The sequence below is a fragment of the Protopterus annectens genome, chromosome 13.part0 (assembly GCF_019279795.1).
Source record: "Protopterus annectens isolate FY-2018-M chromosome 13.part0, PAN1.0, whole genome shotgun sequence".
NCBI lineage: Eukaryota > Metazoa > Chordata > Ceratodontiformes > Protopteridae > Protopterus > Protopterus annectens.
The window spans coordinates 1,351,816,858-1,351,836,412 of NC_056747.1; the positions used below are offsets into that span (position 1 = coordinate 1,351,816,858).

A 19,555-nucleotide genomic window follows, 5' to 3' on the forward strand; every position below is an offset into this window, starting at 1 on the left:
TTAGGGCTTTATCCCTCTACACCACGAGAACAGCATTCCTTCGCTTGTGTTACAGTTAGGGTTTTATCCCTTTACACCATGAGAACAACATTCCTTCACCTGTGTTACAGTTAGGGTTTTATCCCTCTAAACCACGAGAACAACATTCCTTTACCTGTGTTTACAGTTAGGGTTTTATCCCTCTGCACCATGAGAACAACATTCCTTCGCCTGTATTACAGTTAGTGTTTTATCCCTTTACACCACGAGAACAACATTCCTTCGCCTGTGTTACAGTTAGGGTTTTATCCCTCTACACCATGAGAACAACATTCCTTCTCCTGTGTTACAGTTGGGGTTTTATCCCTCTAAACCACAAGAACAACATTCCTTCACCTGTGTTACAGTTAGGGTTTTATCCCTCTACATAATGAGAACAACAATCCTTTGCCTGTGTTACAGTTAGGGTTTTATCCCTCTACATCACGAGAACAACAATCTTTTGCCTGTGTTACAGTTAGGGTTTTATCCCTCTACACCATGAGAACAACATTCCTTTGCCTGTGTTACAGTTAGGGTTTTATCCCTCTACACCATGAAAACAACATTCCTTTGCCTGTGTTACACTTAGAGCTTTATCCCTCTACACCACGAGAACAACATTCTTTCTCTTGTTACAGTTAGGGTTTTATCCCTCTACACCACGAGAACAACCTTTCTTCGCCTGTGTTACAGTTCGGGTTTTATCCCTCTACACCATGAGGACAACATTCCTTTGCCTGTGTTACAGTTGGGGTTTTATCCCTCTACATCATGAGAACAACATTCCTTCACCTGTGTTACAGTTGGGGTTTTATCCCTCTGCACAATGAGAACAATATTCCTCCGCCTGTGTTACAGTTGGGGTTTTATCCCTCTACACCACGAGAACAACATTCCTTCGCCTGTGATACAGTTAGGGTTTTATCCCTCTACATCACGAGAACAACAATCCTTCGCCTGTGTTACAGTTAGGGTTTTATCCCTCTACACCATGAGAACAACATTCCTTCATCTGTGTTACAGTTAGGGTTTTATCCCTCTACACCATGAGAACAACATTCCTTCGCCTGTGTTACAGTTAGGGTTTTATCCCTCTACACCATGAGAACAACATTCCTTTGGCTTTCGTACTGTCTAGACATGACCCATCTCTTTCAGCTTTCCAGGTCCTGTCCCTCCTCCTACACATACCTTTGCCCCCTCATTTGTCTGAGACTCATTTCATTTAGCAAGTCACATTTTGTCCATTCAGTATGGTTGTTGGCACTTCTGAAGACCTATCTTCCTTGTCACTGTCTCAACTTCAGTCTGCTGGCCAATCTTAGGGTCCAAGGAAGTTACTAGGCTATTGGCCCTGAGGCCCTTATAAGCCTAGCGAAGAGTTTAGCCCATGTTTAAACAAGTCAAGATGCCCCTGAAATGAACACCTCTGCCAAATTTCAAACCTGGGCCCCTCTCATCCCATTGCATTAACCCATCAGGCCATGCAGATCTAAATCTTCATCTTCCTCTTTCCACCATCACCTCTCTTGCCTTGTGGGTTTGTCTGTACTTGCATGACTAAAATGAAAATACGTGTGTCAAAATCCAGCCACAGGAAGAGCACAACCGACAGTATCACTTTATTCCAAAGTACACAGTGATGAGCACTTTCTTCTTGGTAATGAGACTTCATCAGATAAACAAAAAAATAATCCAGCACTTGTATAGCTTCTTTAATCAACCAATTAAATTAACTAGGAAATTATTCCAACCTATTTAAACGTACAATACCCTATCCATTAAACACATGGAAATCTTATCTTTCAGACTGAACCCTTTTTGTTAAAAAAAATTATAATAACTAGTGTCTTTCTAAAATACTATAAATATTATAAAATAGTTGTAAAATTTGTTGTGATAATAATAACAATGATAATAGTAATAGTAAGATCCTCAAACCAGTCTTTGCTGAATCAACACATAAGCAAAATGAAATACAAACACAAATACAAATACATGGACAAATAATAACTATAAAAACCTCCCCACTTTAAAATACCCCCCACCAGTGGTTTAAACTACGACTGCTTTTTCCTTAAGAATGGATTTAAGAGACAATTGTTCGTTAATACCAGGGGATGAACTAGAGTTCAACCTAAGCTGCCACATCAATTCTTTTTCATTCATATCATTTTCCAGTCACCACCCCTAGGGTTTGGTTTTATAATTTCTAAGATCTCAAATCTAAATTTTGTGAAATTAGTACAAACAATGGAGTGTCTATAAAGGGCACTAGTCTCCTTTTTCATTCTTATATCATATGAATGTTCATAAATTCTAGCCTTTAAAGCTCTTTCAATCTTGCCTATGTAGAACACAAAACACCTGTCACATTTAGCTAGGTATATCAACCTGCTACTGCAATAATTTCCATTTATAAAGTTTACCCTGCATGAAATTCAACATCCCGTACACGTTTTATTGTTTTTCAAAAGCAGTGGTATATATTGCTATGTGCCAGATGCGTGCTGGACTTTAAATTGGAAAGACAAAAAGGGCATCTAAAGGTAGAATATATCAGCATGTATATGAAATCAGGAAAAAGGATAGTAAGAATGCCCTTTATAGGCACATTATAGGGAACAAAGGTCATTTCTTTACGTTTTGTGCAGTACACCACTGCAGTCTAGGTCCTAGGCGTGGACCTAGTGATGAGTTTTTAGAGTACTTGGAATTTCAGTGGATTATCCGTAGCAACACTCCTGAACCCCCTGGATTAAATGAACAACTCTGTTAGTAGTTTATTGAGACTGAAAGCCAATTTTGTGTTATGAGCATTTATTGTTTTTAATTGTTCAATAATAATGGTAAATACTTGGTTTTAGGAAAACGTATGTCTAGAATGATTTTATGTATTTGCATTATTTGATTTTTAACCTTGGTATGGTTTTAAGTTTAAGTGTATTGGATTGTGCTGGTACTTTAAGTAGAGAATTGGTTAACCATGTGGTCTTTGATGTGTATAAAAGCTGTGGTTTGAATTGCTTTTGTATTCTGATGAAGTCCACAATACTGGAATGAAAGTGCTTATTTTTTTTATAAAGGTCATGGTTTGCTGTGGGTCACTTCTATCTCCATCGTTTATTTTTGAATCTGTTGTGGAGCTTTTCTCCATTGATAGCAACTGAAAATGGGGCCATTAGCTCATTCTCACTTTCCCTGTTATCAAAGGACAAATATATTTTTTGTCAGTGTTCCTAGCATTGTCCTTTCAGGCCTCAGCCTCCCTGTCTCTGTTGGCATGAAAGCTCTGAAGGGCTTGTGCCTAAACCTGTCTTTTTAGTCAACTCAGCTCAATATGACCAACTGTTTGTGCACATAGAAGGTGCCCTGAAGCTTTGAAAGCTGTATGGCTGTTCTATCCTTAGCAGGGTATAACCGATATAGCTAATGCTACTGCAAAAATGATTAAAGTTACCATAACAGTAGATGCTTAGTTACTTACACAACTGTACTTTACTGTCAATTACAGAAATTGTGGAGGACCACTTAGCTAGGATAATTATTTATGATGTACAAAAGAATTTGACAATGTAGCTCAGAGACTATGATGAGTGCAAATTCTGAGTATGGAGTGAATTATAATTTTGGGATGTTTATAAAATAAATGTATGATAAAGCATCAATAATTTCATAAATTGTTTTTAGGCAGAAGAATAAAGAACAGTAATATGTGGCAAACACTGCCGTTAAAGCCAGTTTTGTTGGGTTTCTTCATCAATGTCATAACTTTAAGAACTGAGTCAGATGTTGAAATAATGAAATGGTTTGTGGAAGGATGAACAGAGGTTAATAAAGAGCTATGCAGATGATTTGATCACAGTAATTGGGACTAAGTTTTTTAAATTGTTATACTAGTAGTTAAAAATAAAATGCACAGTTTGGGTCTGAATAAAGAAAGTGCAAAAGGGTAGGAGTGGAAGTAATCGGTGAGATTTGTTTTACAAAGACAGAGTTGAAATTTTTAGATATTCGTCCTGAAAAAAGAGAATTGTGAAAGAAGATATTAGAAAGGTTAGGACAAGTTAGTAGTTCATGGAAGTTGTATAAATTACCATTTAGGAAGAAGACCTATTTGATTAGATGTACTTTGCTAATTATTATAGAATATTATATGATATTTTCATATTTCCTGAATAATGGGACAGATAAGTGAAATATTTTGGCATTATTTGGGTGAAGAGATTAAGCTGCATAAACAAGGATTAAAAGAGAGACAAGAAAACTGGAGTAGGAATGGTTAACCCTTTAGCATTCTTGGTGTTGCTTCAGATAAACTGGAAACCTGTGAAATACAGAAAGCTTTGGTGAAATATGGATGCAACAAAGACACATTGATAGAGGAGAATGGTGTGAAACCTGCATATCAGAAGAAAATCTGTTTTTGTGAGAGAACTGTGGATGGAAAATATATTACAGAGCAAGTAGTACCAAAGGGCGACGCAAAATAGTTAGAAATCCCACTATGGAAATAATTACCTGATGATTAAAAGAGAGGTATTCAAAGACACAGGACATTGATATAATAGTGTTTTATGTATTTACGCATGGAGGTTAAGTCAAAGTAAATTATCTATTGAGAGAGAGATAAAATTAAAAAGGATGCACTTGCAAATGAAATAAAAACTATTTAAAGGATGTGCTTTTAGTCAATAGGTGTGAAAAGGGGAAGAATGATAAACAGAAACTAGTGGTGGTAAAACTTTGTGGATGAGCTCAGTCGCAATCATTTCCAAAATCATCAACAAAATTTGAAGACCACTAGTTTCTTTGTTTTTCATGTATTTATTTATTTTTAGGTTCATAGGTTCATAGGTTCATACTAGGCTATCTGCCCAAGGGCATTTACAAGCCCAGCCCATAGTTATGTGGCTTTAGTTTGAATAAAAACTATGCCTATCATTTTTCTGTGCCTCTGTCAAGCAGTGACACTGAAGTAATCCCTGGGGTATATCTGCGATCTCCCATCCATTGGTCAAGATTCCTCTTGAACAAGGCCAGCGAGGTGCTCTGCTTCACATGTACCGGGATTTTGTTCCACAGCATAGGGAGTCTCTGGGTGATGAATCTGTCCCTCCAGCACGTTCTATTTATAACCGTGTCAAGGTTTAAGTCTCCGCCCTTGTGGTTCTGAGGGATCTAGATTTTTGAGGTGAAGCATATTCATCAAATCTGGGTTTGACATGGCCTTATATGTCAGGCACAGGTCACCTCTGAGCAAGCGGTATGAGACTGAATAGAGCTGGAGTTCTTTCAGTCGGGCAGCATAAGACATATTTTTGAGACCCTTTATCCTTTTGGTGAGGAACTTTTGGGGCCTTTCAAGCTGCATCAGGTGTCTGGTCAGATACATTCGAGCGGGCATTGTACTCAATCATAGGTCTAATGAGTGATGAGTACAGGGGGACGATGACCTCCCTTGATCTAGATGTGAATCCCTTCATGATCAGGTGGGCGATATAGAATTTTCCTAACTACTTTAGCAACATGAGTGTCAAGCGAAGGCTACTGTCAACTTGGGTCCCCAGATCCCTGATGACTTTTCTGTGCTCAGTGGATTGCCATCTATATGGTAGCTAGGGGTAACCTTGTTTTTCCCGAAGGGTATGACTATGCATTTTTGGCGTTTAACTTCAGGCCATGGCTCTGGCACCAGTTATCCATTTCTGTGAGGCCCTTCTGGAGGATATCTGTGTCAGATGTGTTTTCGACTATGGCCCAGTTTGCAGTCATCTGCAAACTTTGTCAGCCATAACCCTCCTGTGTTTGCTTGTACTTCAGAAAAGTAGATGCCGAACAAGAGTGGACCCAGGACTGAGCCCTGTGGGACACCACTTGTGACAGGCTTTGAGTCTGACATGGCTCCAGCAACTCTGACCCTGTGGGTTTTGTCGCTTAGCCAGTTTGCAACCCATCTTGTGATGTATGGGTTTACATTCAAGCTGATGAGTTTTTCGATGATACCTGAGTGGGGTATTGTGTCGAAGGCCTTTGCCAGGTCGAGGTAGGCTGTATGGACTGCCTTTCCCTCATCAATGGCCTTAGTGACTGTCTCGAAAAAGTCAACCAAGTTTAAGAGGCAGGATCTGCCTTTGACAAAGCCAAACTGGGTTGGATCCAAAGTCTGCAAGTTCCCTATGTCTTTATTTATGAGTTCCATTATGATCCTCTCCATGGCTTTGCAGATAAGGCTTGTCAAGCTAATGGGGCGGTAATTTCCAGGGTCTGTGGAGGCACCGCCCTTATGAAGTGGGACCACAGTCGCCGTGCGCCACTCCTTGGGTGCGTATCCTGAGGTGAGGCTAAGATTAAACAGCTGTCCTAACTGTGGGTTTAATTCCTCGTTGAGTTCATGAAGCACACAGCCGGGGACACCATCCGGTCCCATGGATGCTGTGCTTTTTGCCTTAGTGAGGGCAGTTCTCACCTGGGCGTTGGAGATGTTTGGGGGCTACAATCCTCTGGAATAGATATCTCTCCTTTTGGGGGAGGGGAGAAGTTTGCACTGAACCTGTCAGCCAGTATGTTAGCGATGTGTGTAGGTTCAGTAATTTTCACATCATTTTGAACTAATTCTGAGCATATCTGGGAGTTTCCTCCTAGGTTTCTAACATAGCTAAAGAAGGCCTTATGATTGTCTTTAGAGTCCTTGGCGATTTTTCTCTCAAAATTTGCCTTGGATGATTTTATGAGAGCTCTTAGTTTTTACTAATAATGATCAAAGGTGTCTTACCTTTCAAGGATTTTGCTCTATCTTGTAGTAGCTTCCTCCTTTTGTTGTAGAGCTTGTTTATGGCTGGGGTCCACCAGACTGGACGCTTGCCTTTGGTACAGAGAGTCTTAGTTTTGTTTGGGATTGCCTGATCCATGCAGTCCTGTAGGTGCTGGTAGAAGGCATTTGTAAGTGATTCAGCGGTTTGAGTAATGTTTACCACTGGCTCAGGGGCCTTAAAGGAGACCACACTAGTTTTTAGAAGTGTGAAATCGGCTTTTGAGAAGTTTTTCACTGTGGTCTTTTTGTTTCAGGTGGGGCGGGATGAGGACCTCCAGCGAGATTAGTTTATGATCTGATCTCACCAGTGAGGGTATACTTCGGTGTTGAACATTTTGATCCCATGTTCGTGATGATGAGATCAAGTATGTTTTCACCTCTTGTGGGGATGGTGACTAGTTGTTCCATGGCATTTGAGTTTATGAACTCCAGGAATCTTTGGGTTAGAGTGTTCGGGCTTGAGTAGTGTTCCCAGTCTATATTAGGGTAGTTGAAGTCACCTAGTATGATGGTGTTTGGAGATACATTTATCCCCTCCAATGTTTTCAGGAAGGCCATGTGAGGTTCCTGAGTTTGAGAGGGTGGCCTGTAACATGCTACAAATTGCAGAGCAGTCTTGCCTATGGTTAATTGCACCTGGATGGTCTCCGATGCATCATGCGTTGCCACCAACCTTGAGGTGTGGGTGTCCTTTATGAATATGGACACCCCCCTCCTTTCTTGGTGTTGTCCGGATTTTGGGCCGGAACGCATGATATGAGGTGAAACCTGTTAGTGCTGGGGTGCTCTCAGGAGCCTTGAACCAGGTTTCTGTCACAGCACAGACATCGATGTTCTCCATATTGAGAAGGGCCTCGAGTGCGTGCATCTTGAGATTGAGACTTCTGGCATTGAGCAGCATTACCCTTAGTTTTTTTCCTTTTTCGTGTTCTAGGGTGGTAGGTTTAGAATTTGAGCCTTGCCTAAAAAGGCACTATGGGGTGGCAAGAGCCTTTGCCAATATCCGGAAGCCCACGGGTGACAGGTGCAAGCCGTCCCTTGCGAAGCAGCGTGGCTTGTCCAGCATGTCATCCCAGGCAGACAGACATTGGATCCCCTTTGAATGACACCAGAATTTAAGCCAATTATTAAAGGTGATCATCTTATCACTGTATTGTGGCATCATTCTAGGTGAAGGTAGGATACTGCTCAAGGTCAGGGTCATACCTGCCTGGGCTACATAATCAGAGAGCTCCTTGATGTCCCTTTTCATGTAGTCCAAGGAGGTACGTCTCAGGTCGTTGACACCAGCGTGGACAATGACTGAGTCGTACTTGTACCTGCTGTTGAGAGACCTGAGTGCTTGCGTTATGTGGCGGATTCTAGCGCCCGACAGGCAGCTTACTGTGACCTTCTCTTTACTCAGTCTGGTGAGCGGGACGTCAGTGTGTCTGACTATGGAATCACCAATGACAAGTGTGTCTGGCATTTTGTTTGGCCTTAAGGGCTGTGACTGTTTGACACTCTGACTGTGTGGTCTACATGTTGCATGTGTTGGGTCGTGAGGTGGTAGTTGTTTGGGTGTCTGCTTTGGTGGCCTCTGCTGTTTTGGTAAATTTTTGATCAGAGCCTCCGAGTATGTCTTTGTGTGAGTATGTGTATGATTTGAAGTTGTGATGGTACCATGTGTGACTGGGTATGTATTGTGTGTGGTTACCTTCTCCTCCTGTCTGGTCTTGCCAGTCCTATGTTGAGAGAGCTCAGCCTCCAGTTTGGCCGTATAGTTGCATCTCTCGCATGTATTTGTGTTTTGCTGGAGAAGGAGAGGATTGTCTGTGTACATGAGGCAATTGTAACATTGCCTCAATATTCCCAGGTTCACCAGTTGAGCTGGAGAGGACACTAGCAACTGATCCCTCGACATACTAGAAGTAGTAGATAAAGAACTTTCAAAGGACTCCGGGGGAAGTGGGTTTTAGGCTGGTGGGGTACTATCTATAATAAGAGTGCTTTATCAAGGTGCAAGTACTGTAGGAGTAAGTGCTAGGCTTTACAGATAGAGAATAGTCTACTTGGGAATCAAGTAGAGATGAACTTTTCAGTTATAGGATATGCTGGTTAGATCAGCAGTACAGTTTAGCATGTTTTATAGCAGGGGGCTGAAGGGAGCTAGGAAGTGGCCCAAAACGACCAATGGACTACTAGTTTCTGGCTGAAACTTCACCAAATCGGACAAAAGGCGCTCAGTGCTTCCCACTCCCACTGGTAAGCAAAGAAACTTCCCTCCTTCCTAATAAGGCAATGGATCAGTAACAGGAACTAAAAACAAAGCCCAGGGATCAGCAACTCTGAAACTGGACTACTCTAGTTCAGTAAAGTGGGAAAACAAGAGATTTTTTGTTTTATTACAGAGATAAGGAAAAAACAGACAGTAAATGCTATAAATGCTGTAAATCGGCTAGCTCACTTTAGTGTGTAGCCTACAGAAACAATTTGCAACAATTAGTAACTTAAAGTGCAATAAACAGTGTAAAATGCAGAAATCACTTAAAGTAGCAGTAAAACAGGCGAAATGCAGTCGCTAGCTTAATAACAGTGGGAAAGCCACAAAAATACTTATATCTGGTAGAAAGTCACTCTTTTAGCTCTCTGCTGCTTGGATCACTCTGCAGGCCACCACGAGGATCTGTGCAGAGTTGGTACAAGCTGGAAAACGCACGTTTAGCATGTTTTATAGCAGGGGGGCTGAAAGGAGCTAGGAATTGGCCCAAAACGACCAATGGACTACTAGTTTCTGGCTGAAACTTCACCAATTCGGACAAAAAGGCTGCTCAGTGCTTCCCACTCCCACTGGTAAGCAAAGAAACTTCCCTCCTTCCTAATAAGGCAATGGATCAGTAACAGGAACTAAAAACAAAGCCCAGGGATCAGCAACTCTGAAACTGGACTACTCTAGTTCAGTAAGGTGGGAAAACAAGAGATATTTTTTTTTTTTTTTTTACAGAGACAAGGAAAAAAAACAGACAGTAAATGCTATAAATGCTTTTAAGTGGCTAGCACACTTGAGCGTGTTAGCCTACAGTTAAAATTAACTAACAAATAACTTTTTAAGAGTGCAAAACAGTTAATCAACACAAAAACAGTTTAAATAGAATGCAGAGCTGTATAAACAGGCTAAGATGCAGTCGCTAAGCAGTAAATATTCAAAAAGCCAGAAAAAAATACTTAAATCAGTTATAGCAGATACAGTTATAACAAATGCTCTGAAATATACTGTATATTTCCAATATGTTTGAGAAGGACAGTCAGAACACAAGAAGGTTCAGGCGAAAAAGAAAAAAAAGTTTTGTTTTACTTTTTGAAAAGGGAAAAAGGAGGAACAGAAGGCCTTATCAAATGTTCTCTCTGTATTAAGAAGAATGAGCTAATGACACTAGACTGGGAGGTGTGTCACAGTAGGGGCGGGCAACTGCAAAGCCACCAAGTATAAGAGCAAGACACCAACAGGGAGGGAGGGTGGGACAAAATAGCCTAAGACAGCAAGCACTACAGATTCTGAAAGTTTTTTAAACAGATAAAGATTTCTGAAGATTCTGAATAGACAAAGTGCTTTATATATATTAAATTATAAAAACAGTAATCTGTAAAAATAATCAAAAGATACTTATATTTTGTAGCTCAGTTGCGGTCAAACAACTTCTGCAACCTGCACTGTGTGCAAACACAAAGACCAGAACAACAACTTTTTTTTTTTTTGGGTTTTGGTTTTAATTTTTCCCTTAACATTCGTGGTGGTGAATTTGGAACTAGACAGATTCCTGTTCTTGTTCATTTTTTATGAAAAGGGAAGGAATCCAACTCATCTTCCTGGGAAGTAAAAGGATTCAAGTGTTTTGAGATTTAATGCCAACCATGTTTGAGAATTTATTGAAATGACTGAATTATGACAGATCTGATGCCCGATGTTTTTGACAGTGTAGAAGAAAATGCCCAAGAGAAAACTGATGTGAGAATTTTTGGGCTTATAGGAGGGCTTTCAGAAGACTGCAGTGATGATCATAGAATGTGAACTAATTGCAGTACCTCAAATGTTGAAATTAAGTAATACCCGATTATTCCTTTTATGCTTGTGTATGTAGAGAATGTTAAAATCAAGAATTATGTTTCATTTGTAAAATGTTTGAAAATTTCAATTAAAAAAATACTCTTCCCAATAAATGGTGTAGCATCTTTTGCAGCTACTTGAGTTGTCATGAACGCGGGCAGAGGGGACCTCAGTTTAAATTCACATTGAGGGACAGCACCTCAGGGGTTCATTCCCCCCCCCCTTTGCTGCACTACATTCAAGGTGAATGCGCTGTTGAGCCCCTGATTCCATAGCGAGTATAACGCATGAAAATCTGATGCCTTATCCCACAGAAGTCTGCTAACTGTTTTCACCATCTGTTCCTTGGCTGCCTGCCTGTCTGTCCGCAGCACTGCCTGTCTGTCCCCAGCCCCTACCCACATCTCCCTCCCTTACTCAGATGTTGCAGCCTCATTCTTTTGTAAATGTTGAGATGAAAGGAGCTGATTCATTAAGTCAGCTTGGTCACTTACTTCTTACTGCACCTACGTTGCCTTATTTAGTCACCCGTCTCGGATTGTCTTTTCATTTGTCATCCTGTGTCTTAGTGACTTATGCCCATTAATTATATGTGACAATCTGTTGTCTTGTAGAAGGGGAAAGTTGAGCCGAATTTTTAGAAAAGCACACTGCGAATAATGCAGTTAGTAAGAATGTATCTAGGCGGTTAAAGTGGAAATGAGTTATACTGTGCATAAGCTACTAATAATCCTTCCGGAAGAGTGCTCCTCACTTTTGTAACTTTTCTGATTTGCTTCCATAAGGTGCAGCAGCGGAGACAGGAACTGGAACAAGTGCTGGGAATCCGCCTAACCTGAACCAAACATCCACCACTCGAGTGTTTACAGCAGATGGTTCAATACTTATGTCTTGCTTGTATCATACGATCTCAGGTCAAGGTTGCTTCCTGTCGTAAACTTTGTCATGAGCATTTAAATGCTGCAGTTAGACTGAATTTTTGTGGTCAAGGGTCTCAAGACTCTTCTGTATGATTTAGCTCTGGAGAGCATTCTTATGTCAGGGACTAAATGTTTCATAGAAACATGTTTGTTTTGCATAATTATAAAGCACTCTTTTTCTACCAGTTAAAACATTTAAAATGTATGCTTAGCCATTTAATGGCATCAGGTTGGTTTTGGGGGTTTTAGATTTTAATGTATTTTATGTTCTCAGATATCTGCTTCTGCTTGTTTTATGGTATTTTGGTGAGCTGGATAAAGCAGTGAGCTTGGAGTTAGATCAGGAATTATCAGGGGGCCAGGCAGTGCAGCTATCCAAGCTTTAAGGCCCGAGGTCCTACTCTGAGGCACCTCTGCAGTCTTAACACACTGCAGTGTGTTGTTCTACTCATTCGTGTGGTTGTTATTAAAGTCTCACAAGTTAACATTCTGGATGTGAGTGCCAACCGTGGTCCATGAGCAACATCCCTGCTGATGAACATGCATGCTATCAGTATCCCCAGTTCTTTGTAGCCCAAGTTCAAAGATTTTGCTAATCTCTGTATTTGTCAACATCTCATTTTCAGTGCCTAGAAAACAGAGCCATTCCATCTATACATGTGCTCATTGGTTCAGAAATCAGAGCCGTCTATCTTACCTGTTAATGGAGCACAGTTTCACTGACTATTGCAAGTGAAAAACCTTTGACCCTTGTGAGTAATGACATTGTAAAGAGAATATAAGTACTGTCATGAATATAAAGCAGTTAGAATAGATGGGAACCAAACAGCTTACTTAGGAGACTGTAGATAGGACCACAAGAGGTCAAGCGACCTAGAGCTCTCAAGTCTGAGTCCAGGCCTGATTTCCCTTAAGATTTCTCTGCAATCACCTAGCCTCCAGGCTTTAGTAAGCTAGATCATTCTCTGCTACTGAAAAGTTGTCATTCCCTTCCTTGCATGAGGTCATCCATGAGTTTGAATGGAAAGATGCCACCCAGGTACAAATTTCTGGGAATGAGACCAGACTTATGATCTCCACGTCACTCACTGGAGCAACTTGGTGCCCCCTGAAGTGAATGAGGAGCATCTGCTCAGGTTTGGGGGATACTTTTCGTAGTCTAATCTCTGATTTGTGGAACTGACTTCTTCATACACCCTCCCGAGGAGTTCTAGACTGCTTCCTGGTAAAGGTAGACATGCTTCCTGCAAGCCAGTGCCCTGCCCAGAATGGGCCCTTGGCATTTCCTGTCCCCCTTGCTCAGATTTTGAGATCTGCAGCCCATGGTGGAGAATGGCTGAGCTGAGGGACCTACCTAACAGCACAATTTGGCGTTCGTGCAGTGCTAATACTCTGCCCTGCACTTCCTTCTCTGAGTGCCCCGACACCTCTGGTTGACACCTACCTGTCATATTTTTAACCATATTCATATATGCCATCAGTCAGAGCCCCAGCTTTCATTACCTCCCCCTTCATGGTAAAGTAGTAAGAGTTAATCCACTGGTGCTAATCGGCGAGTGACGTGCACGTCGACGTCTCAGTGCTAAGTACGTGCACAGAGTCTAAAGAGGCCTGCATACTTCCACAGAAACTAAAGAGGCTAACAGGGACACAATAGTTTGCAATTTTTCTAAACCCACCATGGACCCCCTTATCTGGAAGTGATCAGAGTGACCGTGTTCAGAGGCTTGCCTTTGGAAAAAAGGACAGGTTCCTTGACTTGAGTCACTCTTGAATTCTGTAAGTAAGAATATAGTTTTTGTTCTTTGGAATCCCTTGCATTTGGGTCATTCACCCCCATAAGAAGGCAGATCATTTATATCACTCATACATCATATGTATCTCTCATCTTACCAGATTTCAAAATGCGACTTTTTATCTTTTCTGCCTGTTATGAATGTCCAAAACCAGGTGTACTGAATACGCAGAATCAAAAGTCTACTGACATGTTTACCTGTTGTACATCCCCAAAACCAGGAGTGCCAAACACACAGAATCAAAATCCTACAGACAGGGTTGACAGCAGAATTTACTGTTCTGCCACTTTGTTTGGCCCCTTAATGACCCATCTCACATGTTCTCACATATCTGGAGCTCTCTAGTTAAACATTCTATGGAACAGCTGTGTGCCTTCCCAATTTTAAATAAGACAGAAGCAGTTGTTAAGTTCTGACTGCTACATCTTAGAATTCCAGTGTCCAATGAAGTGTCCTTCATTCCACAAAGCCATCACAGTGATCATTACCATGGCTACTGGTGTCTGTGTGTATACAGCAGCAAAGCTTAGGCAGTCGTTTCATGAAGAACTGCACCAAGCTATCATGTATGTGCTTTTTAGGAATGGGGTGTTTTTGGGTGTGCTTTTTAATGAATGAATGAGGACCTCCAGAAAGGGGATGTAACTTCTTCCACTGTTAACAGTAAGTTTGTCTTCCTATCCCATTTCACAAAAATTGCCAAGTGCCTGTCCATCCTTACAGCATCCCTTGTCCATACATTGTTCCTTTGCTCTGATGTGTGTCAGAAGACTACTATATAATTGGCTTTTCAGCTGTTCTGGCTGCCCCCTTGGGTTGGATACTGGTGTATGTTTAGCTGGTGTGTATCTCAACGTCAACAACTGGAGGCACATCACCCAGGGCAGTTTTTTTCTGGACATTCTACAATTGCTGTGGCCACATTCACACACAGTCCTTTGACAAACTGGTGAATGTCTGAAGAACTGTTTCTGTAAAGTATGGCAACTTACTTGGGGAGCTGTAAAGAACAGAGACTGCTTTTTTATGAGAACAGGGAAAGGGAAATCTCTTCTTATCTGCTCCTGATCCCCAAGACGGTGGTTGGGGGGTGATCCCCAGTAAGCTGCAGATGTAGACCGTTTATCTTCTCACTTCTTGCTACCAGAAGGTTCCTGTTGGCCACTTTTCAGGTTCTGCTGTTGGTGCTTCTCCAAGGTTTTGGGTGGGATATCCTTAGACATTGAGGGGTGCTTACTTGCATAGCACCTTCAAGATGCTGTATAGGAGGAGGGGGTCTAGCTTAAGGAGAGTTATTGATACGTTTACTCTCCTTTCAGCAGGGATCAGCCGTTTTTCTTCAGCACTTCTGTTCCCCTTCACAGGTCTGTGTAGACAGTTGTTAAAGATGTTTGTAATCTTTTGTGCATATAATGAACTGTAGCAACAGTGGGATACACTGTATGTGGGACAGTTGCTCAGAGTCCATCGCTCCTACATGTTGTGGTTTTATTTGTTTATTTATTTATTTCTGTTTCTAACCAGAATAGTCTAGCTGAGCTCAGAGAGTCCATTTTCACATATTGCAATGAAACCAATACATTGAACTCGCTCCTTTCTGTCTTCTTTAAAAGGATCTAAGGAAACAAGATTTGCATAAAACTGTTCATAGAAAACAACTGTTTGTAACAATGTCTTTGATCACACTTTTTTTATTTGTAATTAACAAGCTGGGCATCTTTGTAGCAAGAAAAAACATTTGTAACCAGATAATTCTATGCAATGGAATCTGTTAAGATTCCATAGGGAAACGTCTTGACTGAATCCAGGGAAACCTCTTCAGGGAGTCGGTCAGGTGCACCCTAGGAGAGTAGCAGCATGCTCCAAAGGCTTTTTGGGAGGAGTTACATCTTTGGTTGTTTGTGCTGCTGCCACATGGTGTTTGGGGAGCACTGCAGGTTAGATACAATTTCCAGGTCTAGAGCAGTTTTCCAAGACATACTTAATGGTGCCTCCACCCCAAATTCTAGATGCATAGCTTGGTATTCTACTGTCCAAAACTGTGACTACAGGGTCCCTGAAGAGTCATAGCACAGCTGTGTGAGGTACTCTTTATGACACTGTCTTCACAGTGGCATCCCATCCTCCATCCCTCCAATGGCTTAAGTTCCAGGACATGTTCTTCATTAGGATCTGTGCTGTAGACCATGACTGGGATTTGGCCATAGGTGGACATTCATCACCTGGCCTGATTTGTCTTTAGAAGCGAGATGCTCCAGGGGTGAGTGGTTGCAGTCTAATATGATGCCTGTTAGGAAGCCATGCCACAGAAGACGCGGTAACATGTGCTTTGTTTTTCTCATCACTTGGAAAAAAAACATGGGGGAGTCTCCTGATCATAAAACTGAAATAAACAAGCAACAACAACAGAAATAGAGTCTGTACTGGATGCTGTACATGGACAGACATGTGTGACTGAGAGGGTCCTGGATTGTTCTTGAGTAAGACCACCTTTAATTAGGCTGTTGGATTTAACATTCTGTGTAGGTCCTTTTGGTGCCCATTTCTACCTACCATCTCACTGCCTCTTCAGGGATTGGGTTTCAAAAGAGGAAAATAGGTAGGGTGTGCTGCTTAGATGTCCATTATAGTGGTCAAAGTAAAATTTAATGCAGGATCTTTCCAGTTTGTTCAAAGAGAATTTTTCACCTTAGATGCCTGTCCCTAGGTGTTCACTATAATATGAATGTAGTCATTCACCAAGACTCCCTAAGTTTCTGCTGTTCCTGACAGGGTGATTTGCCAACAGTTGTGGTTGGTGCTCTGGGGGCTTGCTGTTATTACAGAAGCTATCTGCTTCAGCATAGATTAATGTACATTAGATTTTACTGGGGGGGGGGGAGTCTAATGCAAAGGCGTCTGGAATTGAATGTCAGATTTGCAGACAGCTAAGGTATCTCCTCTTTCTGTTATTCGTATTAAATTATTCACACAGGAGGTCTTATTTACAGAGGCAACTTCCAAGTCATCAGAATCTGGCTGACTCTCTCTACCAAAAGTCAGAAAAAGGCCTCTATTTGCCTCTGCCTCTCTCTCACTTATCCTCAGGTTCTGTTGAAGGGTAGGAGTTCCTGCTATAATCGGTCGCTCCTTCCTTTGGTTTGGGCAGTGACTGTAAGGATGAGAATTATTTGTCTTCCACAGCAAGGTGTCACTTTTTCTGAAACAGTACCGTTCATGAAATATCATTCTAAGTCTGCCAGCAAGAAGCCTTTTCCCCACCAAAAAAGTAACACACACACACACACACACACATTTACTGAAGCTCTTTGCACCCAAACTACTGCAGTACCACCCACAATTCCATCTTTTGGGTTTGAGTGCTGAATTTTCATGCCAAACTCTCAGCACCTGCTTATTCTCCTAAAAATAAAATGGTGCAGTTTGCATGGCTCAAGCCATGTAAGTTCCACTTTAACAATCTGGTAGCTAACTGTGCTGTAAATAAATTAACTACACCTGGGTAGCTATTCCAGGCAGTAAGAATGACAGTTTGTGAAGAGGGTCTGAGCCTGTGCTACCTTGGCCATTAAAGCACTTAATTACCAGACCTATATAATGCAGTACAAAGGTGAGACCACGAAACGGGACAGTCTCACATTAGGTTTTGTTGATTCCCTAAGAGAAAATTACTCTGCTTTAGCATAAACAATGCGTAGAAGTGAAACTAAGGCTCTGTTTTTGTCCACTTCAGACCTACTGCCTCTGGTATTGTTCTGTCTTAGGGAGCAGCCCTTCCATAAAGACAGTGGGGATCTTGTCCCAGATGCACCTTTGAGCATAGCTTCTTATTTGGTAGGCCTAGTCAAAAACTCCTGAATGAGCTGTAAGAAAAGAAAAAGTCCATGACTAATGTTAAGCAGATGTTGTACTCCCCACTTCCAAGGTATTCAAGAAACTGTCCCAACAACTCACAACCTTTCTGTTACAAACCAGGATGCACAGCTGTACAAGTTTTTAAAAAAAAGTTAATTACCTGAAAAAGCAGCAGGGCTGTAAGTTCAAATGCCATCGACAGCAACAACAGGCACTGCATTGTCCAAAGGTAGACAGACCTTCGAGCGTCAGTGATGTCTGTCCCGTTGGTATCTTCATCCTTTAATTTTACTAATACCTTCTACCAAGAAGCGCTTGTATTAAACAGACTTCTTCAGATCCAACCCCTTACAGTTTTCTAACTGGCCACAGATATAAAGGAAAGCTCTTTTTGTGATAGTTTATTTAATTGGAAAACTTATCTGTCTAACTTGTATTGTTTGAAACTTATCAAAATGTGAAACTCAGTGGTCAATACACTGTCAATCATAAACTTTGTAACTTTTTATTTATTTTGAAAACTGTTTTCTAACTTTTATTGTTTGAAATTTTTCAGTAAGAATTAAGTGGTTTGGATATGAAGAAGTCTGTTTAATGCAGAACAGAACTGTTTATCCCTAACCATGGTTTTGCTTCGTGGAAGGTGGTAGAGAAACTAGATGACACCATCCCACAATGTGCTTTTTTGGGGAGGGGCGGGTTAGTAGGAAAAGTTAATGTGCACCCAAGAAGTGAAATTGGGTTGTATTTTCACTGTTTACAAATTGTATGCAGCGTAACCAATTTTGCAGTTTATATGCAAGTGAATTTATCACCTAAGACAAGAAGGGAGAGGTTTGCACTCAACAATGGCTGCTGAGTAATTCTGAAATCATGTTCAAAATTAAAAAATTACTTGTGGTCATTAAATCATATGGATTTGTAGGATGCAGATAGGTGTCCCTGAGAAGCTTTCTAAACCATGGGAGTGTTTTTACTTTGCCATGTAATTGGTATGGAATTTCAAGTAGAAAGGGCAATTTTGGAAAATTCTTTTTCAGCTTTTCAGGTGATACATTGGTAGGTCTAGTAGGAGGGTTTCATGAGCTTGATGTGAATGTAAGGTTGTTCCCATAGGTTGCTCCTCTTCAGTTTATTAACCAGAGACATTGGCTATCCTTAGAAAGGTGGTTCATGCCTCCACTGGGAGCTAGTCAAATTTATAAACAGATGGTGATATTCCCTGTTATAAGATAACAGAATAAACCAAAATATTTATTGTTTTTCTTGTCTGCAGTATTAGTGGTATTTTGACTTTAGAATTAATAACAGGCAAGACGTATCCCTGTCTTCAAATAAGTCCATTAATGCCTACAGTTTCTACAATCAGGAGTATGTATGCTAGTGTACAACATAATAAAACTTTTATCTCTTAGTTGTTCAGCGTTTTGTAAATGAAAGATGTAGCAGTATTAAAATGCTGAGGAATGTGTGTGTGGACAAACGTTACCAGTTACAAACTGAATAAAATCCACACGAATAAACGATAAACCAACCCAGAAGCAACGAATCACACTTTAAAACATTTTGTATATTAACGAGTTTCTATGTTTTTCAAAAAGTCACATGTAGGTTATTGGATACCAGTTGCATATTGTGCTGGGGATGTCTTGGAGAGGTTTGTTAAGCTGTCTGAAGGAGTCGCTTGAATTTATTAACACAATGTCATCTGCTGAGGAATGCATGCGATGGTTGGGATATCCAAGTGAAATTCATTAATTATTGAAAATAAAAGACAGTCTAGGACAGGTCCTTGTAGCACTGCACAGGAGAATGTACCAGTGTTTGATTTTATTAGATTGTCTAGAAATTTTATGTTTTAGGTTGTTTGTGAAAACATTTTTTTACACTGTTTGCCCCCATTGCCACCCAGACATCAGTTACATCCTGGACGATGACCCACTTATTCCCTTATCACCGAGGGCAACAGTTGGCCAAGACCTGCCATCAGTGAGGCAGCCATTGTGAGTGATAAAGGGATTTTTTTTTTTCAGTTCTGTCCCTTGGTTGCACCTAGTGACAAGTC

At 41.0% G+C, this 19,555-nt stretch overlaps 1 protein-coding gene across 1 annotated transcript in view; it reads left to right on the forward strand.

Moving 5' to 3' along the window:
* SMARCD2 (SWI/SNF related, matrix associated, actin dependent regulator of chromatin, subfamily d, member 2) overlaps positions 1-13,629 on the forward strand; it is a 654,116-nt gene extending 640,487 nt beyond the window's left edge. The window contains exon 13 of the mRNA XM_044055380.1: positions 11,705-13,629. Coding sequence (XP_043911315.1) covers positions 11,705-11,758 — 54 coding nt within the window. The 3' untranslated portion in view covers positions 11,759-13,629. The remainder of the gene's footprint in view (positions 1-11,704) is intronic.
* The last annotated feature ends 5,926 nt before the right edge of the window (positions 13,630-19,555 follow it).